The sequence below is a fragment of the Salminus brasiliensis genome, chromosome 7 (assembly GCF_030463535.1).
Source record: "Salminus brasiliensis chromosome 7, fSalBra1.hap2, whole genome shotgun sequence".
Taxonomy (NCBI): Eukaryota; Metazoa; Chordata; class Actinopteri; order Characiformes; family Bryconidae; genus Salminus; species Salminus brasiliensis.
Genome location: NC_132884.1, coordinates 10,009,458 through 10,035,666, shown reverse-complemented (window position 1 = coordinate 10,035,666; position 26,209 = coordinate 10,009,458). Strand labels below are relative to the sequence as shown.

Below are 26,209 nucleotides of genomic sequence, written 5' to 3'. Positions count from 1 at the left end.
GAATGACTTTTTCGTCACAGTGATTGAATTAATTGAATATTTAACCATATTATGTTAAACAGGCTCATTTTGGAATATTTAATTCCTTAAAGTGAGTATTGGTAACACACTATATACAGACACACCCACACAGACACGTGCAGACACTGTATGGCACGTTCTGCTTGGTGAGCGGAGCAGATGTTGCTGAGCAGCAGATGTGCGTAACGTTCCCTTTCTTCAGTTGAGCTCAAACAGCTGACGGGGAATGTGCTGAGTAATTAACACACACACATACACACACCTGTTCCAATACCCTTGCACATAATCATGCAGTTTGTTATGCAGCTGGTCTCCCTCTGCGCACCATCTTATCCAAACTTATCCAAAATGCAGCGGCATGGGTCGTCTTCAATGTTCCTAAATTCAGCCATGTCACTCCACTGCTGTGTTCTCTTCACTGGCTTCCTGTAGCTTCTTCCAGCATCAGATTCAAAACCTTGACGCTGGCCTACAAAGCCAAGAATGGACCAGCCCCTCCATACTTGGTCAAAAGCCAATCCACAACAAGAGCCCTTCGAGCTTCAAGTACGGCTCGACTCGACCCGTCATCCCTCAAAGTCCACGGAAGACGAGCATCCAGGCTTTTTTTCTGTCCTGCACCAAAGTGGTGGAACGAGCTTCCCCTGGGTGTCCAAACGGCCAAGTCGCTCGCTGTCTTCAAACGCAGACTGAAGACTACTGTGTTTAGTAGTGTCTAAACTTAGAGGCATCTTTGAATTATTAGTCTATTCAAACTAGCTGAGGTTTTTTTGGGGGTAAATAGCAAAGCACTTTTGTAAGTCGCTCTGGATAAGAGCGTCTGCTAAATGCCGTAAATGTGAATGTTACAATGGAGCCAGCAGTTTCCCATACCATCCACTACAGTACACCGCCTTACTGGCCACTGGCTAACTAAACCAAACTAAAAATATAAATAAATGGTACCTTTTAGTTAACAGAATAGTTCAGTTTTCTTGTGAGGAAAAAGTTAGGACACTGCCACATTCATTACGCTGTAAAATTCAAATTAGAATCAGGTCCAACCAGTCAGCTACAAATGATTAGAACATGTTTAGGGAGGATTTTGGAGGAGCAGAGCGCAAGTTGTGTAAACAGGCGATACCTCTCACTTCAACGAGTACCAAACTAAGTGTCTCAGGATTAAATAAAACGGGCTCCTCCCCAGTCCTCTCATACAATGTTCTAAACATCTGCCACTAATGTGCTGCACCTGACTTTAGGGGGAAAAAATGATATGTGATAAACTTGTGATATGTAAAAAATATATTTCTCCAGAAGTCAGTGATCAAGCATGTCATGGTTATTAATAATTCACTCCATTCATCCAAGGTTAGAGTTAAATACATTGAGAAAAACTATTAAAAAAACTATAAATTGAGGAGAACCATACGAATTTCCCCTTTTGTACAAGCAGTACAAAGTCGTGTGTGTGTGTGTGTGTGTGTGTGTGTGTGTGTGTGTGTGTGTGTGTGTGTGTGTGTGTGAGCATTTGGAATGAATTGTGGCAAGCTGCTCTGGTATTGTCTGGTATGTATTTTACAGTATATACTTTGTAACTTGATTGTAACGGATTCTATCATTGCGTGTGTGTGTGTGTGTGTGTGTGTGTGTGTGTGTGTGTGTGTGTGAGAGAGAGAGAGAAAGGGAGCAAGTGAGAATGTTGCAGTGATCGATGAGTGTGTGTCAGCTCAGTGTGTGTGTGATTAATTGGACGAGGCTGGCGTGGGTGGACTCCTCCTCCTGGGAGCGCAGGATTAGTGCTTGTTTAAATTGTCCCCAATCGGCCATATTGATCCACTCCCAAAGGGGGCCAATCTGATGTGTGTGTGTGTGTGTGTTTGTGTGCGTGTAGCGGAAGTCGTATCTTGTTAAATGAAGGCACTGTATCAGGTCACGTCTTTATTTTATTTATTTATGCGATCCTTTTATAAAATTCTTATCATTAGTAATAATAATAATAATAATAATAAAGATCTGATTTGGTTTGGGTCAGTTTAATCTAATCCACAGTTATGGTTAAACTTTGTGATTAGTCCGTGTTTCATGTTCATCCTGAACCAAACCCAGTTAATGACGTTGCCAACTTATCGACTCCTTAAACTCTGTACACTTACACAGGTATTCACCCTACATTACTGTCATATTTAGCAACAGTTTTCTAAGCCCTAAAATAGAACCATGTGGGACTCGAAAAAAAAGTGTGATAAATAGTTTTTAGGGTTTTCTGGGTTTAGTATTTAGAAGTAACTAAATACTAAACCCAGAGTTCAAGGGGTTAAGTTAGTTGCCAACTAATTTGCTTGCAGATTAAGTTGATTAGTCGTTAAACACCTACTTAACATTTTTGACCTCTCAGAGAACTTTTACCAAGGTCCCAGACCTTAATTAGCTTGTAAAGACTTAAGTTGCTCTCTAGCACTCTTTACTTCAAAAGATCTTGAGGTGAATTTAGCAGACTCTGTAGAAGTGGTGCGCACTGTTCTACTGTGCAGAGATACCTGAAAAAAAATTACCATCATGGAAGAGACTTATGAGTAGAAAACCTTTCCTGCATCCTCACAACAAAATTGTCAGATGTTTTCAAACGTATGTTTCAGGCCTTAGAGTGTAGAATGGATGAGATTCAGCAGATCGTTTTTATGCACTCCAGCAGCTGGCTGTGAGCTTCCATTACTTGCTAGTGGCATTAGCCTTAGAGCTCCAGTGCTAAACCAAAGAAGCAGTCTTTACACACCCAACATGTTTTGGCTGATCATCCGTTTGTAGGGTCAGGGGAAAGCTATGTAAATTTGATGTTTGACTAACCCATTGCGGTGCCTCACAGCAGATGAAAGTCTAAAAAGTGCAGTCTGGGAACACTGACTCTCAGGTGTTCAGTATTCTTCCAGTGACCTGATGCATCTCTGAAGTTCGAACAGTCCTCTGTTCCACAGAAGTGCACTGTGCCCAAGTACTGAAACTGCCATTGTTCATTGCAATCAATAAGCATGCTAATCTTTCTTTAGCCACAATCATGCAGCTTTAATAGCCCTCTCTTTAAAGCCCCTCTCTCTTGTATGATTGACTATGGCTGGGCTGTTTAAGTTAATTTGATAATGTAGAGAGGGCGGGAGGGAGGTAGTCAGATGGATGGATTCCTTTAATCACTGGCCCCTTGGTCGCACCTTATAGAAAAGGAAGATTTGTGTCTTTGCTCGTTTCTCGAATCTGTACACAGTGAGAAATGCAGATGTGTTCAATACCTCTTCACATCTTTTCTCTCTTTCTCTCTGTCTCTCTTTTGCACTGCCAGATTTTTTTTCTTTTTTTTCTTTTCTTTCTTTTTTCTTTTTTTTTTTTTTTTTTTAACACCTCTCCCTCCCCCTTCTGTGTCGTTCCCTGGAGAGCTACTTTGTCTTGCCCCCTCTTTTTTTCCGCAAAGGTTGAGCGTCGTCAGACGTTTCCCGGGCCTTCTCCCTGAGACCCCATTCATCTGCCAGGCACTTAAGTGAAATATTATAAATAATCTACAGTATTGAAATCTTTTATCAGCTGTGTCACTTTCATTATTCAATAAGCGATTAGTAACAGTCTCCCAATTTAGCCATTAAGCACTGGTGCGTGGGGCCGGCGACGGCTGTCATGCCGGCGGCGCCGTGAAAGATCAGCCTGTCAGCAAGTCGCTTATTCATGAGCTCTGCCGGCCAGGTACTGCCCTCACACTGCTTTATCTAACACACTTGAGTGCCCGCATACACACACTTCCAGATAGGTGCTCTTTGTACACTACTTTACATACACGACCATGGTCACACATACATAAGCACAAATGCGCAGCAAGGTTCTGCCCTTATAACATAGATAATGCTGCTTTATCTGCATTAATATCTGTTTTTTAGTCTGTCCTGTCAGTAACTGTATTTTTATGTACATATCTTTGGAATATCTCCGTTCCTGCCAATGTCACGGACATCTGTGGTCTAGAATAATTGACTAGGATTGCTCTTCCTAGCTAACTTTGATGTATCTTAGCTGACATAACAGAATTAGCAGTTTGGCAGTGTTCTCCAAGCTTGTTGAGGCGTTCAGTGATGTTGCATTAGCAGCAGTTGTGTTGACTGGCTTCATGTGACCCAGATGAAGCGCATGCTAGCTTTCAGCATCTCCCATCACTGATTGGGGAGACCTAACTAGTGGGAGTGATGAAAATGAGGAGGAGCAAATTGAGAGGAAAAAGAAAATAAATATATAAAGTAGAGCTGGGCAATTAAGCAAAACAAGACATTTAGAACCTTTAATCGACGCAATTTTGCACATGATTATTTACAGTTTTTTAATTATTATTTTTATACTTTTTAAATGCTTTTCTTTCTCCACTTTGTGTGTAACCATGTACTTTACACGTAGTCCCTTGAACCCTGTGTTTATTATTATATTATTGATACTAATGCAGAAGGTGAAACTGGTTTAGCATGTCTTGGGGAATCCTACAGGGTTCTGTTTTAGGGTCTATTGATGTTAATTATAATAATAATGTAGTTCTAAGAGTGAAAACCTGAATTGTGGTCTTGCATACAGGGTTTCAGGGGTTAAAAACATACTACCGCAATGTATATACTATACTGTACATGCAATGCAATCAAATATTGGGGTCCAGTGAGCCAGTAGAGTATAAAGGATGGCCAATGTTTTAGACTGATCTCATTTACAAAGAACCTTATATGGTCACCAGACCCTTATATGGTCTCTGGTAATTCATGGTATGTTAATGTAGCAGATACAGATTACATTTTTACATTAGATTATTTCATTAGACATTAGATTAGACATTTTTACATTAGATTATTTCATTAGACATTAGGTTAGACATTTTTACATTAGATTATTTCTTTGAGCTGAACATTCCTAGACGTGACTCTCTTTAAACACAAACACATGCCAGTTTTTCTATTGCCTTTTCAGTAAATGTGCTACAGCAGTGCGGGGGTCCCCACTTAACTCACCTGCTTGCCTCTTCTTCAGACGAAGCCCACTCGCACGCTTTCCTTTCATCGTGCCGTTCGCCCCCCCATGTGAATTGATCAATCCCACTGTGCCGCGTGCCTCCCTGCTGCGCCTCTGTAGGCCCCCAATGCTGAAGCGATCAGTTTATCGGCAAGCGGACGCACGGGGCCCTAAGTGGCCGTTGTTAAGTAATTACCGCCTGTGATAAGAGCAGCCAACCAGGGCGGCTTTGAAATGTTATCTGAAGGGTCCTGGGCCTTAGCAGGGGCAACGGGAGGCGCATGAAAAGCCAGAGGATGGACGACGAGGACAGAGGCAGGCTTTAGAAGAAAGCAGGGACTCGAGAGCGCAAAAGGGAACATTCCAGAAGCCAGCAGGGGCCCCCACAGGTGGCCCGACCCTGAAAGATGCTGCCACACGGCTCCCGCGTTTAATTAAAGCCTTCTGCAGGTGAGCTGGCACAGAACAAAGGACTTGTGTTCCAGACTCTGTCTAATGGTATGGTAAAAAGAACACTGCAGCTTCTTTAGCAGCACATAGCTAAAGCTAGCGCTCTCGCTCATGCCCCATTTCTTTCTCTGATCCCCAAAAGCTGTTTCCAAGTACCTGTTTAGTGACATTAGAGCTTGGGGACAAGTCTTTAATTGCAGGAGGTAAATGGAATGGAAGTCGTTACCGGGGTAAAACAGGTTCCGAAAGTTGAATAAACCACGCGAGTAAATCTTCCCCTACCACCCCAGTTTGTGCAAATCTATTGTGTGGAAAATAGCTCTTCATAGGGTATGAAGGTTTCATTTGCTCAACGTTTTTTTTCCCCTCGTTTTTTTTATTTATTTATTTTTTTTTTAATACTGGCCCACATGGAGGGGGAACTGGATGGGTTTATTTTTCCACGGCTACTGTTGTGTGACAAATGTCCCTGTTGGCCTGAGGGAAGGAGGGGAGGGGTGTGTGACAAAAAAAAATTACAAAAAAAGCTTAGAGGTAAAGCGGCCACGCTCCAGGTCAGCCTCGACACGGACGGGAAAATGAGCTGTTATTTAAAGAGTGGGAAGCTGCTTTGATACACACACTGTATGAACATACAGGCTGTACAACTTAGAAAACGCTTTGATAGGTCTTTCATAGGACCTTTGTTTCAACCTAATATCTACCAGGGTTCGATGATTATAGACCCGGCTCAACTGAATGCCGTACAAAACAGGGACACAAATAAAAGAATATAAAGGCCTCTTTTTTTCTTTTTTTTGTGATGCTGCTTTCATATTCCTTATTTGTGTCCCTGTTTTGCATACCATTTAGTAGAGCCGGGTCTGTAACCACAATTTTGATGTCCTCAGTTGAGACACTGTGACTTGAGAATAAATGGAAACCGCTCACCCTGCTCACCCATTCGTTAGTGATTAATGGAATTCAGCTCTTAATTGAACTGAAATGAAACTGGCCTGGATCCCTTCCTCATAACTGGTTTAACTAAACGCAAACTCACAATGTGAGAGAAGCTAGAATTACACTCTGATTAACCCTTTTTTTGTTTGTTTGTTGCTTGATTTCCCTTTTATTTGTATAATAATTTATTACATTCCTTCTTATTGTTTTCTTTTCTCTTCCTTGCATGTATTGTTTTCCTTCCATTTCTTGCAGTTTTTCCCCCTCTATTTCTTTCTGTACCTTTTTCTTTTTGCGTCTTTGTACTTTCCTTTTTGTTTTTTCTTTTCCCCTTTTCCTTTCTTTTTTTTCTTTCCACCATTTTTGTCTTTTTCTATATTTTTTTTCTCGCTTTCTTTCTTTTTGTCCATTCAACCATTATCTCCTATTTATTTAGTCATTTCTTGTAATATATATGTTATATTACAAAAGGAATTACTTTTGTGGTTTTACTTTTTCCATTGATTCATTGACCAGTGATTATTTTTGTCACATTCTTTCTTGAACTGTTTTTTTCTTTGTGTATGTCTTAGTGGTGATTTGGATTTTGCTCTACTGTCTGAGTTATTGTTTGTGTGTGTGTTGTTGTTTTTTTTTTTTTGTTGTTTTTTTTTACTCTCCCTCTGTGGACGCAGCCAAACGTAAAGCATGGAAACTAAATCGTGTGGGTAGTCTGCGCAACATTTACAACAGTTCCAACACTGAAGGTAACTCACCTCAGAGAGAGAGTAAGCGAGCAGTGTAGGGGTGCGCACCCCAACACAGAAAACTAAGCTCCACTCAGCTCTCTGTGCTTGTGTACTGTGCTCTGTGCTCCCTAAAGCCCCCTAATCTGCTTGTTTAACCCTAAACATAACTTTGCAGTGAGGGGAGCAGATAGTTCCACCTTCCACACACACAGACACGTCTTTTAAAGCATGCTGTTTTGTGGATGTAGTATGGGTCAAGTTGTGTGGATGTAGTGTGTGTTGAGGTGTGTGGTGTATGTGTGTGTGTGGGTGGGTGTGCACTTGGTATTCGTCAGTTTATTATGAGTATCAGTTTTGTTTCTGTAAAGTGGATTGTTTGATGTAATGGTCTGGGTTGGGCTTGGAAGTAGATTAGGCAAGGGTCCTTTTTTAGTCTCCCTCCCACCCTCCACCCCCTCCCGCTTTTATTTACTTTTTCAATATGAATACATATTTCTTTTCTGGGTGCAAGCAACTCATGTAATATTTTCCAGGTTATTAATGCTATAAAAGGGTGCGGATAATATGGGGATTAATGACCTGTGTCACAAAGCAATACTGTGTGCTTTGACATTTCGCTTGGTTAATTTGTGTTTCCAGCCATCTAGCTAACCCCCCCCTTCCTTTTCCCCTTCTGCATCCCCCCCCCACCCGTGTCGAAGGCAGCACCCCCACCCTCTCCTATGCATGTTGCCTCTGTGCTGGCAGTACTGTTTGTGGTGTATGAAGTGTACTGGTAAAGGTTGCCTGTGTCAGAGATCACAAATTGCCCTGCTGTTCGAGTATGCCTGAATGCTGCCCTGCAGAGAAATGCTGTTTCCATTCATATTCTTATTTTGTTTTATGGAAGACAATTCACCATCTACTGTTGTACTTGCACTGATGAGCCAAAACTTTAAAATGCTGATAGTCATCTGGGTGCCACTAAAACAGCTTACTCTATGAAGACCTTAGAAGGTGTCCTGTGGTGTCTGGCAAGACAATCCAGCAGATCCAATAACTTCTGTCATTTGTGAGGTGGATCCATCTAGCTAAAGGGTGTACATGTACCTGGCTATCAAAGTAAAGTTTAAAAATCCATGGTCCAGTCCAGATGCTTCTGTGTCCATCGTATGTTCTTTTCCATTGTGCTGGTGTTAGCATGGCATAGCACTCTTGACTGGTTTGCAGCTATGCAGCAGGGTGTGATATATGTTGTGAGGTATTCATCCTGAGAATTGTGCACAGTAGCTCTTCTGTCTGTTCCAACCAGATGTGATGTCTATCCCTGCACTTACACCTCAATAGGCCTAGGATACCAAACATCCTGCTGCCAGTTTTGATTTGGTGTTTAGGACAGGCTCTGAACCCCTTATCTGGCTAGAGCAATTTGGCCCTTGTCAAAATTACTCACGGTTTTCACACCTCACCGTTTCTCCTGCATTTAACATTGACTATGAAAACCAGCTGTTCAGTAGCTATGTAACATGCGGCCTAGAAGGATAATCACTTTGTTTTTACTCATCAGTGTTTGTTAAAATATATAGTGTGTTCCCCTGAAGCAACAAGAGCATTAGTGAGGTCAGGATGTTGGATGATCACCACCTCCTATCATCTTCCTCTCCCTAGCATCCCAAAAGTATTGGATAGAGAACCATTATTCCAGAGAACACTCAGTGCTGTGGGCTTTATAACCTTCTAGCCAACGTCTGGCATTTGACATAGTGCCAAAAGGTTCATGTTTATCTGCTCCAGAGTTCTATTGACAGGGACTAGATAAGCTGTGTGTGCACATTTGCATGTGTGTGTGTGTGTGTGTGTGTGTGTGTGTGTGTGTGTGTGTGTGTGTGTGTGTGTGTGTGTGTGTGTGTTGCATGAAACTGCTTTGTGGGTATGAGTGACAGTCACCCCATTTCACAGTGAACTGACGGGGAGGGGAGGAGTTGCAGCCTAATGCCCTTTCATTGTGATATTGAGTTTTATTAATTGTGTGTTACACATGCTTAAGGGAGAAGCAAAGGGGGGTGGGGGCTAACGCATGCTTTAAATTATGCCGCTTTATCGCTTTCTGGATTGTTGGTTTCCGTAATTGTCATATGCCCACCCTCTTCCCCAAAAAGCATCGTGATTTAATTAGGATGGGAACATTGCGGCTGACCCCAGAGGGCCTGACGCCTTTGAAGGGTGGGCGCAATCTAAGACGGGATGCTTCAGTGATCCCAAACCTTGAGAAACGCTCAGAACAGAATTGCCACAATATCCAAGTTTCCTCCTTCGTTTGCTGAGGCTAGAGATGCATAAGAATATTTAGTTCAGCCAGACATGGCAGACACTGAATGAAAGCTACTGTTTTCATCCTCTTCTTCTGTTGCAGTTCCATTGGTAAATATAAGCTGCTACTAAAGGTGTAGTGGGGGTAAATTGGGTGCAGATTAGCAGGTGGCTAATTGCCCCTTTGATCCATAGCAGGACATAGATTAAAGACCCTCTGTGGTCTACAATTAGTGTGGCCATAGAAGTAAAGCTCTGCAAATGGCTTCACAATTCAAGTCTAGGAGTTTATTGCTTAGAGGTCAAAATCATTGTTTTGCATGTTTGCACTTTTGTCAGAATTTGTGAACTCTTGAGTGAAACAAGCAGTGAAATTACAACATGCTTTTTCTATCATTGACTGTAGCTGTGATCTGACAGGATTAAACCAGTTTGCAGTGTTCACATTTGAAACTCATTGCTGTGATTGCAAACAGTTGTTTGGTATATTGCATAGGGATAATTAGGTTTAAGTGGTGCTTATGATGACACTAATAGTCTTGGCTGTAGTTTCTGTCTCAGTCCTTTTAGTAAGGATTGATATTCGAGTGGTTCTCTGTGTGGGTGATTTCTTTGCTGTCATTGAGGATTCTGGGTTTAAACACAAATCTCTCCCAGCGGGCAGAAAAGCCTCAGCAGGACCTTCCGCTGAATGCTTGTGATCGGATCCCAATTATGCCGATGATTGACTGAGGGAGGGGAAGTGGCTCGGCCAGTGCGTTTTCCTAATGATTGAACTTGAGAAATTGCCTCTTGGGGTGAAGATTCTCACAGTTCTTTTTAGAACAGAGCACAGACAGAACAGAAAACTGTCTGAAGCCTTACCTGTGGGTGAGAAGACATACAGACAGTGGGGTATCATTAGCAAACCATTTTTGATTTGCTTTGTGAATGAAGTCCTTTGTTTATGAACTTCAGAGAATTACGCAATTCTTACTAAGGGTGGGTCATTATCGTGGTGAAATTGTAATTGAACTTTTGCCATGGCTACATACATATATACCATTGAATGCAGACATTTTATTCGGTCCCGTTGCCACAAGTGTATAAAATTAAGCACCTAGCCATGCAGTCTACCTTTACTAACATTAGTTAAAATAAGAATGGGTGGTTCTGAAGAGCTGCAACAATGTCATTCTGTACAATTTCTTCCTTGGGTTGGGAACTGTTAGTTGTATTATTGAAAAGTGGAAGTGTTTGGGAACCTCAGCAACTCACAAAATGGCTAACCAATTTACCAATAGGTGTCAGCGAGCGCTAAAGCATATAGTGCATAAAAGTCTCAGACTCTGACTTAATAACTGCAGAGTTTAAACCTGCTGTAAGAGCTGCTATGGATTTAAAATGGAATGTCATAAAAGCTCCTATAGGTGTCCAAATGCTTTTGTCCATATAATATATATGATTGTCTAAAATACATGAAAACAGTCAAATACTGGTTAATATCAATAATTCACTTGCATTCAGATTAATTTGACAGTAATGCTTGAATGTCCAGCCTGAAAAGTCAGGGTGTTCCGTTTGCAAGTGGTGGGGCTTTTTATTTTGTTGTGTATATACCCTGTTTATGGACAAAATGGATATCCCCTTACATTTTTGCTTGTCTTTGGTTGCAATTGATTGTGTGTGTATTTAACTGTGTAAGAGTGTTTATAGCTGTTTTATTGACAATTATTGACAATTTATGGATATCATTGAATTCATACATTGACATGTATCGCCCAGCTAAATTCTGTGCTCGCTCAAGGCTATATGACTTGTTTCCGTTTTCCAGATGCTCAAACTGGCATGAGCCATTATACAGGGATACAGCTTGTGAGTTTGTGTGTGTGTGTGTGTGGATGCAGGCTATATTGCCCCTCTGATTGCCTCTTCATTATGTAATTGCCCCTTCAAGAGTAAATTATAAACAGAGTGTGTAAAGTGTGCGATCTCCTGCGCCCTGAAGATCATGTTTCTGGGGGGTTCCCTTTGAACACGACACACAGCAAGGTCTCATCAATGCGAATTCCTCTATTCAACCATCTGCGTGCCCCTGCCAGCCATGTCCTCCCCCAAGTGCTCACCCAGTCAATGCCCTTTTGTTCCTAACGCTTTCCAAATGTGACCCTCTACACTACTAAATAAGCTCCCTATGTCCCTCTAAGCTCAAAGACCTGACTGACTTTTTAAAGTCTACTAACCCCCACCACACACATTTTCCTGTCTCATTGACTTGTGATTGGCCCATTAACCTAAACGCGGCCTTGGTTAGTAGATCCATATGTCACCCTGCTGAGGGAGTTATTTGGTGAGGGCTAGTGGCTGATTTGGGAAGCTTGAAACTGGTCTGTAATTAGCAGGATATTTTGATCAGAGGCCCCAGGGTAGACCTGAAGGTCAGGAAGTCATGGAGTAATTGTCCCAGCCAAAGCCAACAGGTGCTCTGCAGGGCAAGAGATACCGCTGCTGGCTGCAAGAGATGGTTTTTCAGAGTGTCATGCCATTACAAGCAAAGAAGCCATATACTGAAAATGCTTTGTCCTACCAGGTGGTTTAAACCTGTGCTTGGTTTAGCCATCTGTGGTCTTAGGAAGGTGACATACAGATGATCTCTTCTGGCCTTATACAAATCAGTGTCCTTAACCCATTGAAAAGAGCCATCGATTTGTGAAATAGACGCAGGTTTCAAGCTCTATTTTCAAACTGCATGGTAACAGTGCTCCTGTGTCTGTGTAGGCCCTAACTGTCCTGTTTTCTGTCTTCCAGATCAAGAGGAGAACTTTGAGTTCATCATCGTGTCTCTGACTGGTCAAACGTGGCACTTTGAGGCGACGTCGTACGAGGAGCGTGATGCCTGGGTGCAGGCCATTGAGAGCCAGATCCTGGCCAGCCTGCAGTCCTGCGAGAGCAGCAAGCAGAAGGTAACCAAACCAACCTTGTTCTTATCACTCAAAAGGATTTCCATTATACCAGTAAGAACGAGGAACACTGTGATGCAGTGTGCACTTTCATATACAATGCACTGTTCGTTTTAATGAAAAATTAATTTAAAAAGGTCATTTACACAATTGTCTCCTTGCCCCAGGAAAAGTTTACTGGCCAAGATAAGTTATGTTATTATATTAGCGTTGTAGCGCCACTGCAAAAAATTAAGGTGCATTTATTCTGCATTATAAGTTGTTTATTGGTGACGTAAAAATATGTAATAAAAAAAGTATGGACCATTTTATTGGTAATGGCGCTTTTCCCTGTCTAATGGGGTTCCCGGAATGGCATTTCGCTGAAGGTTAGCTCCTAGCCTAGCAACCCATAGCTTTTTCAACTTTAGTTTCCTGCCTCACTCTGCACCTGGAAACTAAACTCTACCACTGGACACTGTCACAAAGCCATGGAAAGATTTTCTCAGAAATATGTTTGCAGGTATAAAAAAATATCATATTCCCAAAAATGGCTGTTGCCTTTTTCTGTGTGGTAGCTTGAACCACAAGGGCTAGCAGCCCTGTATGGTCTACATACATTTATTTGGGATATGACTTATTTAAGATGTGACCTTTGGACACCAAACTTGGCAGTATTTGATAGTTGATTATTGCTTTATTATACATTTATTTTATATACTATACTGCACTGAAATATCAACTTGCAAATATCTGTCCATCCCCCTGTACACAATGTAGCTAAAAATGTCAGCATTATAGCCACCACACACACGCACACACAATTACAAATGGCAATTACTTTAGTCTAATATGGCCCCACTCTGCTCGCCTGTTCCCAAGCTCCAGCCTTGGCTCTCCACCCGCTCGCTTTGTTTATGCCCCAGGCCACGGGCAATTGCTCTTCGGAATACCTTTTACTGAGTGCCTCTGTTCTATTTATTCTCCTCCTCTTGTTTTCTTCCCCGCTTTTGAATCATACTTTATCATAATGAGATGCGGAATTGCGGACTAGCTGTAGTGTTTGATCAGAAATATTAGAGATAGTTTGTTTTATGATATAGTTGCACGCTATCTTTGTGACAATAGGGAAAGTCATAGTGGATTTGTAGTGTTTGATGTGGTTAATTTTGGTGCTTCTGTATATGTGTGTACATCCACAGTCGCGTCTGACCAGCCAGTCTGAAGCTATTGCACTGCAGTCAATCAGGAACATGAGAGGGAACTCTCGCTGTGTGGACTGTGAGGCCCAGAGTGAGTGATTGCTTTGTATTGTTTCACTGTGTAGTAGAATGAGACCGCAAAACAAACCATACAACCATAAGCAGAGAAAGTTGACTGTTTACCATGTACACTCTTGACACCCTCTGACTCTTTCACCTTCTAGACCCTGACTGGGCCAGTCTGAACCTGGGTGCTCTCATCTGTATCGAGTGTTCGGGTATCCACCGTAACCTCGGCACACACCTGTCCCGTGTTCGTTCACTGGACCTGGATGAGTGGCCTCTCGAGCTTATCAAGGTCATGTCTGCAATTGGAAACGAGCTGGCCAATAGCGTGTGGGAGGCCAACGCACAGGGGCGTCTGAAGCCCGCCCCTGACGCCAGCAGGTAAGAGGAGATTGATACGAAAGTGCGGGATATGTTACTGAACAGCTGACATCTGGGCCTGGTTGCAGCAGCACTGCTTATGCCTGGTCATGAGACAAGTTTGACGTAACTTTCTGGGCATAACTTTAGAAAAATTGCACCTACTTGTAAGCTGAACTTTGACCCTGAGCAAACCGTAGTAGGCTATATAGAGCTATTTTTCTTGCTACATGCAAGAACTAGGCAGAAAGTCTTTACGTTTAGAGTGATTGTTTGCCTGATTAAAGCTGTATGTCGTCTTTATATCCATGATTTAATAAGCTATAACTGTATGCTAATCTTTAGGCAGTATTTTGGGCTTCATGGTTAGCAGGTGCTATATTAGGCTGATTTGGGTCAGTTCTGAACTTGTTTGATGTTTCTGAACATTTTGTTGAGTTTATCAATTTTACACTCACAGGCTCAAAGTTCTGAAGTTTTTAGACTAAAGATCTACTCCAAACACAGCTTAAAATGGGTTAACCTCTAAAATGTTCACAAGTCCCTATTAATGATTTATACAACCTGTTTATTCATCAAGGGTGTTACAAAAGAGTTTATCCTGCTTTTGCTGGAATTTGATTGCCTCCAAGGACAAAGCATTAGTGAGGTCAGGATTCCACTGCTCCACAGCTCAATTCTAGTCCGTGATTAAGCATTAAGCATGGTGCTAGTACGTGCATCTACTCGAGTTACTCCTATTGTGTTGGCAATCTGTCAGCAATGGATGCAACTAAAACTAGCTGATGCAGTCATTGAAAGGTGTGGTTGGTGTGGCGCAACAGATAATACCACTACCTTCATTGAAAGAAGTGGTTGGTGTGGCGCAACAGATAATACCACTACCTGCTAGTGAGCTACCTCACCACGTGGGAGACTGGGGTTCGATTCCCAGTCTGGGTGACTGTGCTGCGCTACACCAATAAGAGTCCTTGGGCAAGACTCCTAACACTACATTGGCCCTCCTCTGTAATATGAGTAACCCTGTAAGTCGCTCTGGATAAGAGCGTCAGCTAAATGCCGTAAATGTAAAGGGGTGTCCACAAACATTTGGACATGTAGTGTATGTCATTAGTCATCAGATGCATATTAGTTTCATATTAGTTGCTGAGTTATTCATTATTGTTACTGAATAGTAAGGGAATAATGAGTTGAATGAGGGAAAAACATCACCAAAATCTGTAGAGCGGGGCTTCCCAAGGCTAGGACTGAGAATATGTAGCTTGATTATAAGATCTAATGATTTATGAATAACATTGTCCTACTTATTGCTACGAAGACAGGCAAGATCATAGAGAGTTGTCTGTTTGACTCTTCCCAAATCTCACTGTGGCTAATACCCACTGCCCCCCCGCGCTGCTCTTCCTCCCCCTCTGTCTATAGCCATGTAATTATCGGCAGAGAGGGTCCGGCCCCACCAGCCATCATAACAAATTAGAGCTGACTGCCGGCCGCAGGAATATCGACTCTTCGCTCCACACCGGCCTCATTACTCACCAGAAGCACCTTTTAATTACTCGCCCCCTCGAAAAATCTTTCCTTATGGATCCGCCATATTCGGCCACTCGTCGTCGATGCGCTAATGCGTTTATTGTTCCTCATGTAGCCGTTTATTTATGTACGCTGAGGGCCTGTGGCCCTGCAAGTGAGCGAGAGAGATTACAGAGGGGGTCGATACTATCTCAATTAACCCCAGCCTGCGTAGCCCACCGCTTTAGCAATTGCTCTCATGCTGTCAATAGCACCCATTCCAGCATTTCTTAAGTGGCTCCTGACTAGCACCTTGCTGCTCCAATGGAGAGGGAAAGTATTACGGAAATGTGTCTGTTGTACTGGTTGGTTTACAGTTCAGTAGTGTAAATGACAGGGTAGAGGTAGACAATAGGAATATTTGATCTTATCATGATACATTTATGAGTATATGATAAGGGCCATGATATACACCTTGTGTCTCATAAAGATCTTGATGGCAGAGATGCCACTCTTCCTGTTACAGTGTACCAGTGTAAAGTGATTTTGAAGCTGCTATTTCAAGGTAACACTGATACATAAATGGGGCATGTTTTTTATTGTTTTTAAATTCATACAGATTTTCATAGCCATTGTAAATGTGCTGATGCATATTGTCAGTTCCAAGTTGTTGGTAAACTCCAGAGAGTTGCTGCTTTATTGGGTATGATGTCTTAATGTATTCTGATGGTATTGTATAGATGGACCTGACTTGTTACTCACTCATGGACCCAGTCACTCATATTAAGCAGGCAGAAAATTCCAAAAGGAGTGCTCCACTATAAAACTATAGTTTTGCTGGGTTGTTTATGTACAGTACATTATAGCGCATACCTATGAAATAACTTTTTTAACATTATTTTGCTCTGTAAAATTACCTGGGGATACCATGCCAAAGTGGTGCCTGTATGGTGGCTGTATGTGTACTGGATATGAAGAGTTTAGCCTGTTCATAGACAGAAAAAGGAATTTGTGTAATGAATGTGGATTATGCTATATGTATGCTAAGCAAATGCACTTAACATTTAGCTCAGATTTGTCCTCTTTGAGCTTTTTTTTCGTGTCTTATCTGTGGGTTATTTTTTTTGGATATGGCAGTGGCATCCGGGAGACAGGGCAGGCTAACGTCAGTGGCAGTGTGGCAGTGGCTCTGTGTTGCATGTAATTTGTGTTTAATTTGTGTTGATTTGATCTGATTATTTTTGAAAGGAGTTATAGGCTAGTGCTAACTTCCCATTTTCATTTACAATATTGATTCTGATATAAACATTTTAAAATGTAAATACATCAAAAACGTCTGTGTGATGTCACAGCTTACCTTTTAAGCATGTATCGAAGCCAATACTGATATGATTCTGATTTGTATTGCACCGATACCGGCACTTACACACCGTATCAGTAACGGCAGTAGAGAGCACCGATACCATGAAGCTTTTTTTCTTTTTCTTTTTCATAGAACCTTTTTGTTTGATACTTTTGAAATTATTATGAAACCAAATAATTTGATTAAATGATACAACCAGTAAAAGCCAGTTGTAAATGTTATTAGTTATTACCATTAAACAGACATTTAATGGAACTTTTACATTAGCATTACTTTTATTTCCATGTTTTGTTTTTTGTTTTGTTTTTTTAAGCAGCTTGTGTGAAGGCCAAACACGGAAGTTTAGTACCTTTTTGAAATTATTGCGTAAGCACGTATTGTTTAATTGGCAATTAACTGGCAATTTTAACACCAGTTATAAAGCTGTTTGGTTGAGCTTAGCAAGATTGTGTTCAATTTGTGACAATTTTTTTTTTGTAGCTCTGAAAAGTTTCAACCAGTAAATTATGTTTTTTCAAGCTTATTGCATCTTATTTGAGATACGATATGAAAAGTACAACCTATAAAATGTGGAACACTGTAAATATCAGGATTTATAGCCTTTAAGTGTGTTTTGGCTTACAGTTTTTCATTCTATTGCCTGTTCCTGGGTGGATGAAAAGCAGTCCATGCAGTTGTATGCGTGTCTGTGAGAGAGCGAGAGAGCAGGAGATATAGAGAGAGCGAGAAAAAGCGTTCCCGTGCCTGCGCCTGTGTCGTGTTCTGGATTGGTGGCTGATAAATGAAAACCCTCCCTTGTGGTCTCTCAAGTGAGTAATAGAGCCCGAAATTTCATTTTGCAAGCGACTGATTTAATGATCCAAAGGGTAATTAATGGGCTGATTATCTTAATGTTAAATATGGCCAGCAGCAATTAGACTGACCTCCCGCCTGTCAAGGTCTGGGCCACTCTCGCCTTTCAATTAGGGCCCCCCGTTTTGGAGGGGGTGGGGGGGTGGAGAGAGCCACTCGTTTAGTCCACACCTCCGTCCCGTGGCCCAACTCATCCCTTGCTCCAGCCCAGCTCAGACCCCAGGCAGGATTTATCTTTGAGAGCTGCACTGCCCCAGCCTTCACAAGCTTATGAGAGAAATGACAAACGTGTTGGAGTTGTCGTTCTGACTCTCTTTTTCTCAGTTGTTTTCTTTTTATGCCCGTGCTATAAAATTGTTTTAAAATGATTGTTTTTGGAGAAGAAAAATTTGTCATGGTTTTAAATAAACCAGTATCTCTCTCCTGTGTGTGTGTGTGTGTGTATGTGTATGCATTTATTTTATATATATATATATTTATAATGCATGTCTTAGACTGGACTGCTACACATACATATACATAAATGTGGCACTTATATGACAACAAACCGGGCAACCCCATGCCTCTGCTACCACCCACATTTAACTTTGATACCTTTGGTTATATGCCCTCTGCATCTTAAGGGCAGCTTTCACTTATATGCACACACACACATGCTTGTAAGCTTTAGGTCTTGGCGTGAGTGCTCTGAGGTGTCAGCCAGGCCGTATTTAAGTCTTATTGTTTTAATTAGTGCGATGCTGTCATGGACACCAGAGCCCCATTGCACACACAGGGTGCCTAGCTGTATTAGCGGCCAGGCAGCTCGCGAGTGACAGCTGTGCTAATTGCGCCTCGTAGTGACTTATTGGGAGGGTGGCGCTCATTGGCAGCCAGCACTGCCAACCCTCGCCTCCTAACGCTGACGTTTTGCAGCCTGTCAGCAAGCGTGAGCGTCTCAGCTTGCGTGCAAAACACTCTGCCCAAGCTCAGCCATTTGTGTTTGTACATGCTGCAGTCTTTGTTCACATCTGTGTGGAAGCAGGGCTGTTTGGGTTAGGTGCACTAAGAATTGCGTATTTTGAGTACAAAAGTTCAGACCAGTTGTTGGGTAAGATGGAGTGCCAGCACAGGGAAGCTGAAAGGCTGTTGTTTTTGTGTATTTTTTTTCATAACTGTGTAGTTGCTTTCATCAGAATGCCAGCATGTGTTTATTTTTTTACTTTTATCCCTGTTTGTTTTTGGGTTTTTTGGTTGCTTAGGATAGTAATGGGGAATCTAAAGATTGAATGTGTTTCTCAGTCAGATTTTGACTCGGAACTAACTTTTTAATATAATTTCAAATGTTAGAAATGTGTAGAATGCTTTATATTGTAACCTGGCATACCATTTAAATTTGGCATATTGGAAAAATGGAAGTCATTGGGCTAAATGTGCCATAACCTTTCTTTGCAGTATGTTTAAGTAATCAAGTAAACCATAATTGTTACTTAAAATATGCAGAACTTCAGAACTCAACAAATCATGTAATTTGTGGTAGATGTATGTTATGACAGCAGAACATCACTGCCATGCGTCTGCCAGTTGTTTTTTGCATTGTTAAAATTTCATGATAAATTAATCAATAGAAATGCTCCAGATATGACTTAAAATTAGTTGTCAATCGATTAAAAAGTTTAATTGGGTTGATCACAACTTATTAGATTATTTATTATTATTCACATTAAAATGCTAGCTAGCAGGTCATTGAGTGTTTCAGCAGGAGAACAAATAAATGTGTGCTAATAAACTGTCTAAAACCTTCTCAGTCTAGTTTTTAGATTAGCCTCAAACACGCTAAAGCACAGACACAGAAGCTTAAATAAAGAAAATGCTTCAACAGCTTTAACAGACATGGATGGTCAGTCATTGGGCTGGAGTAAGTGAGCTAATAGAGGTGCGTGTGTGACTTGCATTGTTTTTCGTTCTGTAAAGTTGCCATTTTGGATAAAGTTTGTGCGCATGTGTGTGAGACATATATATATAAAAACTTGTATGTGTTATATGTATTGGTTCAGTTACAGCTTTTTTTCTGACCAGACAGCTGAGATATTGGTCACACACACACACACACACACACACACACACACACACACACACACACACACACACACAGACTCCCTTAACTACATGCCTCATCATGACCAATGTCTGAGCTGTAATAATTCAGCTGTAAGTGGGTACAAAAGAGCATCTTTATGACCAGAGATCAGTCTCAGAAAGGGCAGCGCTTACAGATTTAAAATTAGACCTGCTGCTTATTCTGGCATGGGGTGCAGGTGTTCCTCCCCAAAGCCAGGCTGAGATTGGGCCCTGGGGATCTTGCAGGAGGAGGGGGAGGAGGAGGAGAGGTAACTGCCTAATAATCACCCTAGACTTTAAGGGGACATGCTGGGCCTTGTCTACTCTATATCATCACCCGAGCACAGGCCGGCACAAACTGTGCAGCGTTGTAGGGGTGGAGGGAAAATTAATGCATCATAGTATCATGATATTTTGGGGATAAAATAATAGTATTAATACACAGAGGTCTATGTTTGTTTTGTTGTGTAATTATAAAAAATTTTTAGCCCATTGCTAGACTGCGAGGATACCAACATTTGTTTTATCAGTAAATCAGTGTCAGTAAAACTGTCAGTGCCTTGATAGGAGTGGTTGGGTAGCATAGTGACACTGTAGTAAAAGGGAAATCATTTTTTGGAGACATGACATAAATACCTGTATGATTTCTAACATCATTTCTATCTGCTACATCTGTAGCATATGGTTGATTACCACATAGTGGATTGACACATTTTTTCATTTTCCCATTAGCTTCTAATTGACTGAAACCCCTGCCCATTGAGTTGAGAATATGTGGGTATTCCTTTATTACATCAAAGTACTTTGTAGGGCTGAATGATAAATTAGATTTTTTATTAGTGTTATTAGAGTTTCCCCGATGACAGATCTAGTCACTCGCAGCTCCAGAGCAATACTGTTAGATGAGAATTGTTCTGGTTGTCCATATCAAAAACAAAAATGTACTAGTTGTTATAATATACATAGGCACTCTCTGAACAGCACTGCATCCCTAATGTTTTTTTGCTCTTTCTGTATTTGGTTTCCTTGTTTGTGGATTCTCTCTATTTTGTCTTGATCAGCTTGATTAGCTGTAGCCACTCGATTACAGCCATTGTTTCTAGTTGTAGCAAGTTGTAAAGTACCTAGCATGATTAGCATCCAGAGAAACAAAAGTCTTATAAGAGCTAGGAAACTGTAAGGATGAAATGTCACTTTGTCCCAACACTCCACCCCATTCACATTTTACAGCCTAACACAGATTTGTGTCTTTCTCCTCGTGTCCACCAGGAGCCACTGAGGTCCGTTTCATCAGTGTTAACTAGGCCCCTGCTTGTGTCACCCAGCGGCCTGTCTCCTGTGATAAAGCCCCCTGATACGAGCTGACCCATGGGCTGCATTTTAAACTGTGCTACCCTCATTCTCTCTTTCAATTCCAGATAGACGTGGCACAAATGTTTCAAATAATTGGCTCCCTCATTCTAATTCATCTGTAAAAGAATAAGGGAAAAAAAGAACTCCTTGATTGGATTAGGCTAATAGACATTATTTTTTACATGACTGCCTGCCATTGCCCGTAATCATGTCCCCACTAGGTTAACAAGCCTTCCAATTTAGTATTGACATTAAACCGCCTGACAAGAGCCAATCAGCGCGCCCCGTTGTGTCCCGGTCCTCATGAGTAGGTATGCTAATATGTACTTAAGTCAAAGCAATGGGCCTGTTTTCTGCCTGACTCATCATATTGTCCCTTCACTCTAATCTGCACTGTCTTCCAATTTAATAATGAGCAGATATATCATGCGTGGTGTGATTGCTCTCTGTCCTTCCATCACTATTTCTCCCTTTTTCCCTTTCCTTTTGCACTTTTGAAAGGATGTGTGTAGTTTCTTGTAAGAATGTTGTATATTCCTGTTCTTGTTTGTTGTAGTGTGTCTGTAGTGCCTGATTAATGAATTGTTTAATTGAAAATATTGATTTTATTTGCGCTTATAATTTTTGTTTTTTTGCATGGAAAGACGTTTTAGTCATTTGAAGTTGGTTTGAATACTAAATACCATTGATATTAGTTCCAACTACTGAAATGTATGTCACCAGAATTGATTTAGAGGAGCTGAAAACCCGTTTGACACAATAAAATCAAATGAAATGAAATGAAAGTTTGTCACACACACACACAAAGTGCGAATCTTATCCAAATGCTTGGATAACCATCAGTGTAGTAAATGTCAGTCACTGCAAAACTCACAGATGAACAGTTCACAGTTCAGTTTTTGTGTTTGTTGTTTTTTTGTTTCTTTTGGACAGTAATGGCCTATCAAGTTTAAAGACAAAGTAACAAAATAAACCTTGAATAATTAGCATATAAAATGTAATTTAAATAGTGTATGGTACAGGCCCATTAATATGTATATAGTAGCGTCTTCAAGAAGCGTCAGGTCAGCTATCTGCGTATTTTGTGCTGTGGGTGTTTTATGTGTGTACCTTTTCTACACTAATATCAGACAGTTTTTTCAGCCATTCGATATATCGGCTAAACACTACTACTGAATCCCCTGATTGATAATGATGGAAATGATTTATCAGGTGTCTACTTTGGTGGTCACTAATGCATAGTAGTGCGAATCTACACTTCTGATCGTCCCCTTCTCCCTCTCTTCCCCCTCACTCTCGGTTTCTGTCTGGCTATTGGCCTGTATTTGCATGCCGTCGATGAAGCGTTCTGATCCAGTAGATAAGAGTGGAACCTCATATCAGCGTGGCCCATTGCCTCCAGAGGGACTGATTTGAGTGTGGTGCGGGCCAGAGCTCAGTCAGAATGAATCTGCCCATAATAAAAAAAAAAGCGCTGAGCTTAATTATCTGTGTCTATCCAAGGGCAGCTAACGACTAGGCTGGAAAGTGTAATTGATTTCAGACCCCTGTGTTTTTTTTCTCTAGCAAGAAAAGAAAGGGGGGTAAAAAGACTAGAGACTAGATTCTCTCATAAGGAAATTGTCCCTTTGCGGCCTTTTCCTCCTAATAAATGGCCTACATTTCACTTGCTTGTACCGCCCTTCTGTCCATTCCACCTTCCTATTAGAAGATGTTGTAGCATGTAAAGTAGTATCTTGGTTGGGGGTGTACAATCGAATTGGCCAGAATCAATCAGTATTAGCTGATATTTCATAACATCAAATCTATGTTGGCATGTTATGAGCTCAATAATCATTCAGGTATACATGCTGCATTTGTGCAATTGCCGGCTGGTACTTTGTTTTAAAAAGTGTACTGGGTGTGTGCTTGGACCCATCTTATTTTTTTATAGACCGTAAGAACTGTTAGTAGTCGTGATGTCCCAATTAGCTACAGTGGTTTAGGACTGTTGAAACCTAGAAACCTTGACTGCTGCAGTTGGTATCTCAGTTGAATCTCAGGGAATGTTGGCTGATAAAGAATCCCCCATTGGATTCTTCATTACCCTGGAAAAGGAGGACGCTTACTCGACCGCTTGTGATGGGACACCCTAGCTGCACTGCTGTGATGTGTTCAAATGCAGCCTCCAATGGATCCCGCCCTTTGGACACAGCTACAGATTAAAAGTGTTTCACTGTTTCTGAACCTAGACAGCTTTAACTTTATAGAAGCAAATTAGTAGCGTAAGATAATATGCATAGTTCATCACACAGACATGCGCAGGTTGGCAGCATGGGCAAAACAGCAACGTAGACGATTAAATAGAATGTTCTACTGTAACATAGTCCCACATGCAGTCCCACATGTCCACACACAGGATCTAAACTGATCTGCTGCTTTCTAAGAATGCTCTACACCTGCATTAGTAAATAATATCTGCTAATGGCGCCTACTGAATGGCAAAGGTAAAAACAAAGACTCGAAACAGCCTGAAAGTATTTTTCGCATACGTAATCCACAAAATAAACGTAAGACGTTAGGAAGTGTACCATTTAAGACACTATTAAAGAAGTAGTGATGAAAAAAGTAGGAATTCAGCAGAACTTAGACCAGCACCTGATTTCCTGATATGGCTCTAAGGAAAGAGCACATCACATTTTGAGAATGGTTTTCAGTTAATTACCCAACTAAGATGAATGAGCATGTGTGTGTAATGTGTGCGACTGGCTGAGTGTGTGTGGGTATGCTTGCGTGTGTTTAGTGCGCATGCGCAGGTGAGGGTTCGCCGCTGTCTGTTTGACAGATTTGTCCTGTCAGAGTTCATTACCTGTGAGTCGGTGGGACTCTAATGAGCTGAATTAGTGGTATAATTAGCCTAAAAGAAAAGAGCAGTGGCGTTGAGCTGAAGCAGTCCTTTCTTTGGCCTGGCTGGAATTAATGATTTACACCCATCCCCCCCCAATCACCCATACATCTTCACCCTCAAACCTGCAGCTCACCAGTTGTCGTATCTCTTTATTGATATAGCCTAATAACTGAACAGATTTAGAAATGGAATCGGTTTCATTTTAGTGTTGGCATAACTACCTGCTGATGTAAATATTGACTCATGAGATTACTTCTGTAATTTGTTTGTGCAATATCATCTGCAATCGTTCACTGCCTTGTCCAATTCTGTTCCCTATTATTGTGCTCTATACAGTCATCTGGATTTTTGCAGTTAGAGGATAGTAGATAGTTGGAAACCACTCAGATGATGCGAATTTCAAAGCTCAAACCTTCACAACCTCCTCAAAATCCTTAATGTACTACCTCAAGATACTTGTGGAGAAGGAGTGTTTCCTAAAGGGGTGGGCAATATTATTGATAAATGTTTCAAGGATTAGTTGTGATGATTATTTTCAGATATCGCCCAGCGGTAGTAGCCTAGCGTCAGCTAAATATTCTTCCACAGTACAGTCAATATGTCATCAAATATCAGTTTGACTAGGCCATTATCTGAATAATAGTTGATTATAGAGTAGTTATTATAAATAAGCTTTGCTTGTTGCTTGTGTGTAAGGGGTCAGGTGGGGTACCTGTGTGTGTGTGTGTGTGTGTCTGTGTGTTTGGGGGGGTAGCAGCTGGGGGGGGCTGTCCGGTCATGGGTAGACGGTCCTGCAGCCGCTTGTCAGTGTTGGGTAAACAGCTGCTGGCTTTGAGCTGGACAGGAAACACTGGCTAGTGTGTAAACACCAACTCACAAAGTGTTCGGCCAGGGAGAACACACGACACACACACAGGAAACTGTCCTCACTGAGATTGACACCGACCCCCATTAATACCAAACAACCCTCTCCCCCGGGAACTGGCCCTCTGCATTCCGCCCCTCAGTTTCCAACAGTGATTAGACTACATCTCCTCTCCTGCAGCCTCATCTCCCCCAACAACGCAGAAACGTGGCCTAATTAAGCTGTCACTCAAAACCTCTGGACTAGTCCCAAACCTCCTTAAAACGATCTTCAAAAACTCTCCTTTCAACGCTACAACCTGCATATCAATGATGTGTGGATTGAAAGTTCTGAGTTCAGTATTTTTTCAATATTGCAATTTTAGCCAACAGTCAAGTGATCAAAACTAAATGTTTTATACACAATGTTTTACCAATTCCCATGTGAAAAAGAGCCCATATTGAGTGCACTCATTTTGTGACAGTATGTTAATAGTGTATATAATTATATAATTCACACATATAGATATAATATCTATATAATTCACATATATAGATATAATTCACACCTCAGTTCATAAAGTGTGTATTGCTGCTGTATCCCCAAAAGGTCAGATTCACAGGAGGTGAGGAATAAACATTCAAGTCAATGGAAAAAAATGAATAAATAAATGCAAATACCTGTGCTTGTCAGGATCACTGTAAGAGTGTTGAGGAGAGACATTGCTGTCTACCCACCCAATCGTCCAAAAGTCAAAACAAATGGATGTTGCTGGAAGTTTTTTGTGGGACAGCGATATATAAACGCACTTTGACTGACTGACTGATTGCATGTTCAATAAGAGGAAAAACGTATTCCCCATTTTCTGGTGAACTGTTCCTTTAAGCAGCTAGTCATGTGATGGTATTATTGTTGTAATGAGTAGCCTAATGGCTGTTCCTAATAGTGTTTGTGTGTGTGCGTGGGCGGAGGTTGTAAGGGCATTTCACAAGAAGCGCTCGCTGTGTTCGGACATGTTGGCTCGTCGCGGGTGGCCATGTTGGATCTGGGTGGCGTGATGTGTAGGGTTGAATTAAACTCTCAAAGAAACCTGCCTGCCGCTATTAACATTTCCTCATCTGCCCCCTCCTTGGCCCTATCGGCTGTTGCTGTAGGTGGAGAGTGTGTGTCTCTGTCAGTGTGTTTGTGTGTGCAGATCACACTCATATCCACTGTTTAATCATGTCAGTAATAATGTACTGTAATGAGTTGTGAGAAGTGATCCAAATAGCAGCACACTGATGATCCTGATCACAGCTAGAGACAGGTGTATATTCACACGCAC

The 26,209-nt window shown here is 41.4% G+C and overlaps 1 protein-coding gene across 1 annotated transcript in view; it reads left to right on the top strand.

Moving 5' to 3' along the window:
• agap1 (ArfGAP with GTPase domain, ankyrin repeat and PH domain 1) overlaps positions 1-26,209 on the top strand; it is a 166,483-nt gene that overhangs the window by 130,681 nt on the left and 9,593 nt on the right. Inside the window, 3 exon segments of the mRNA XM_072683772.1 lie at positions 12,219-12,373; positions 13,552-13,642; positions 13,776-13,998. Coding sequence (XP_072539873.1) covers positions 12,219-12,373; positions 13,552-13,642; positions 13,776-13,998 — 469 coding nt within the window.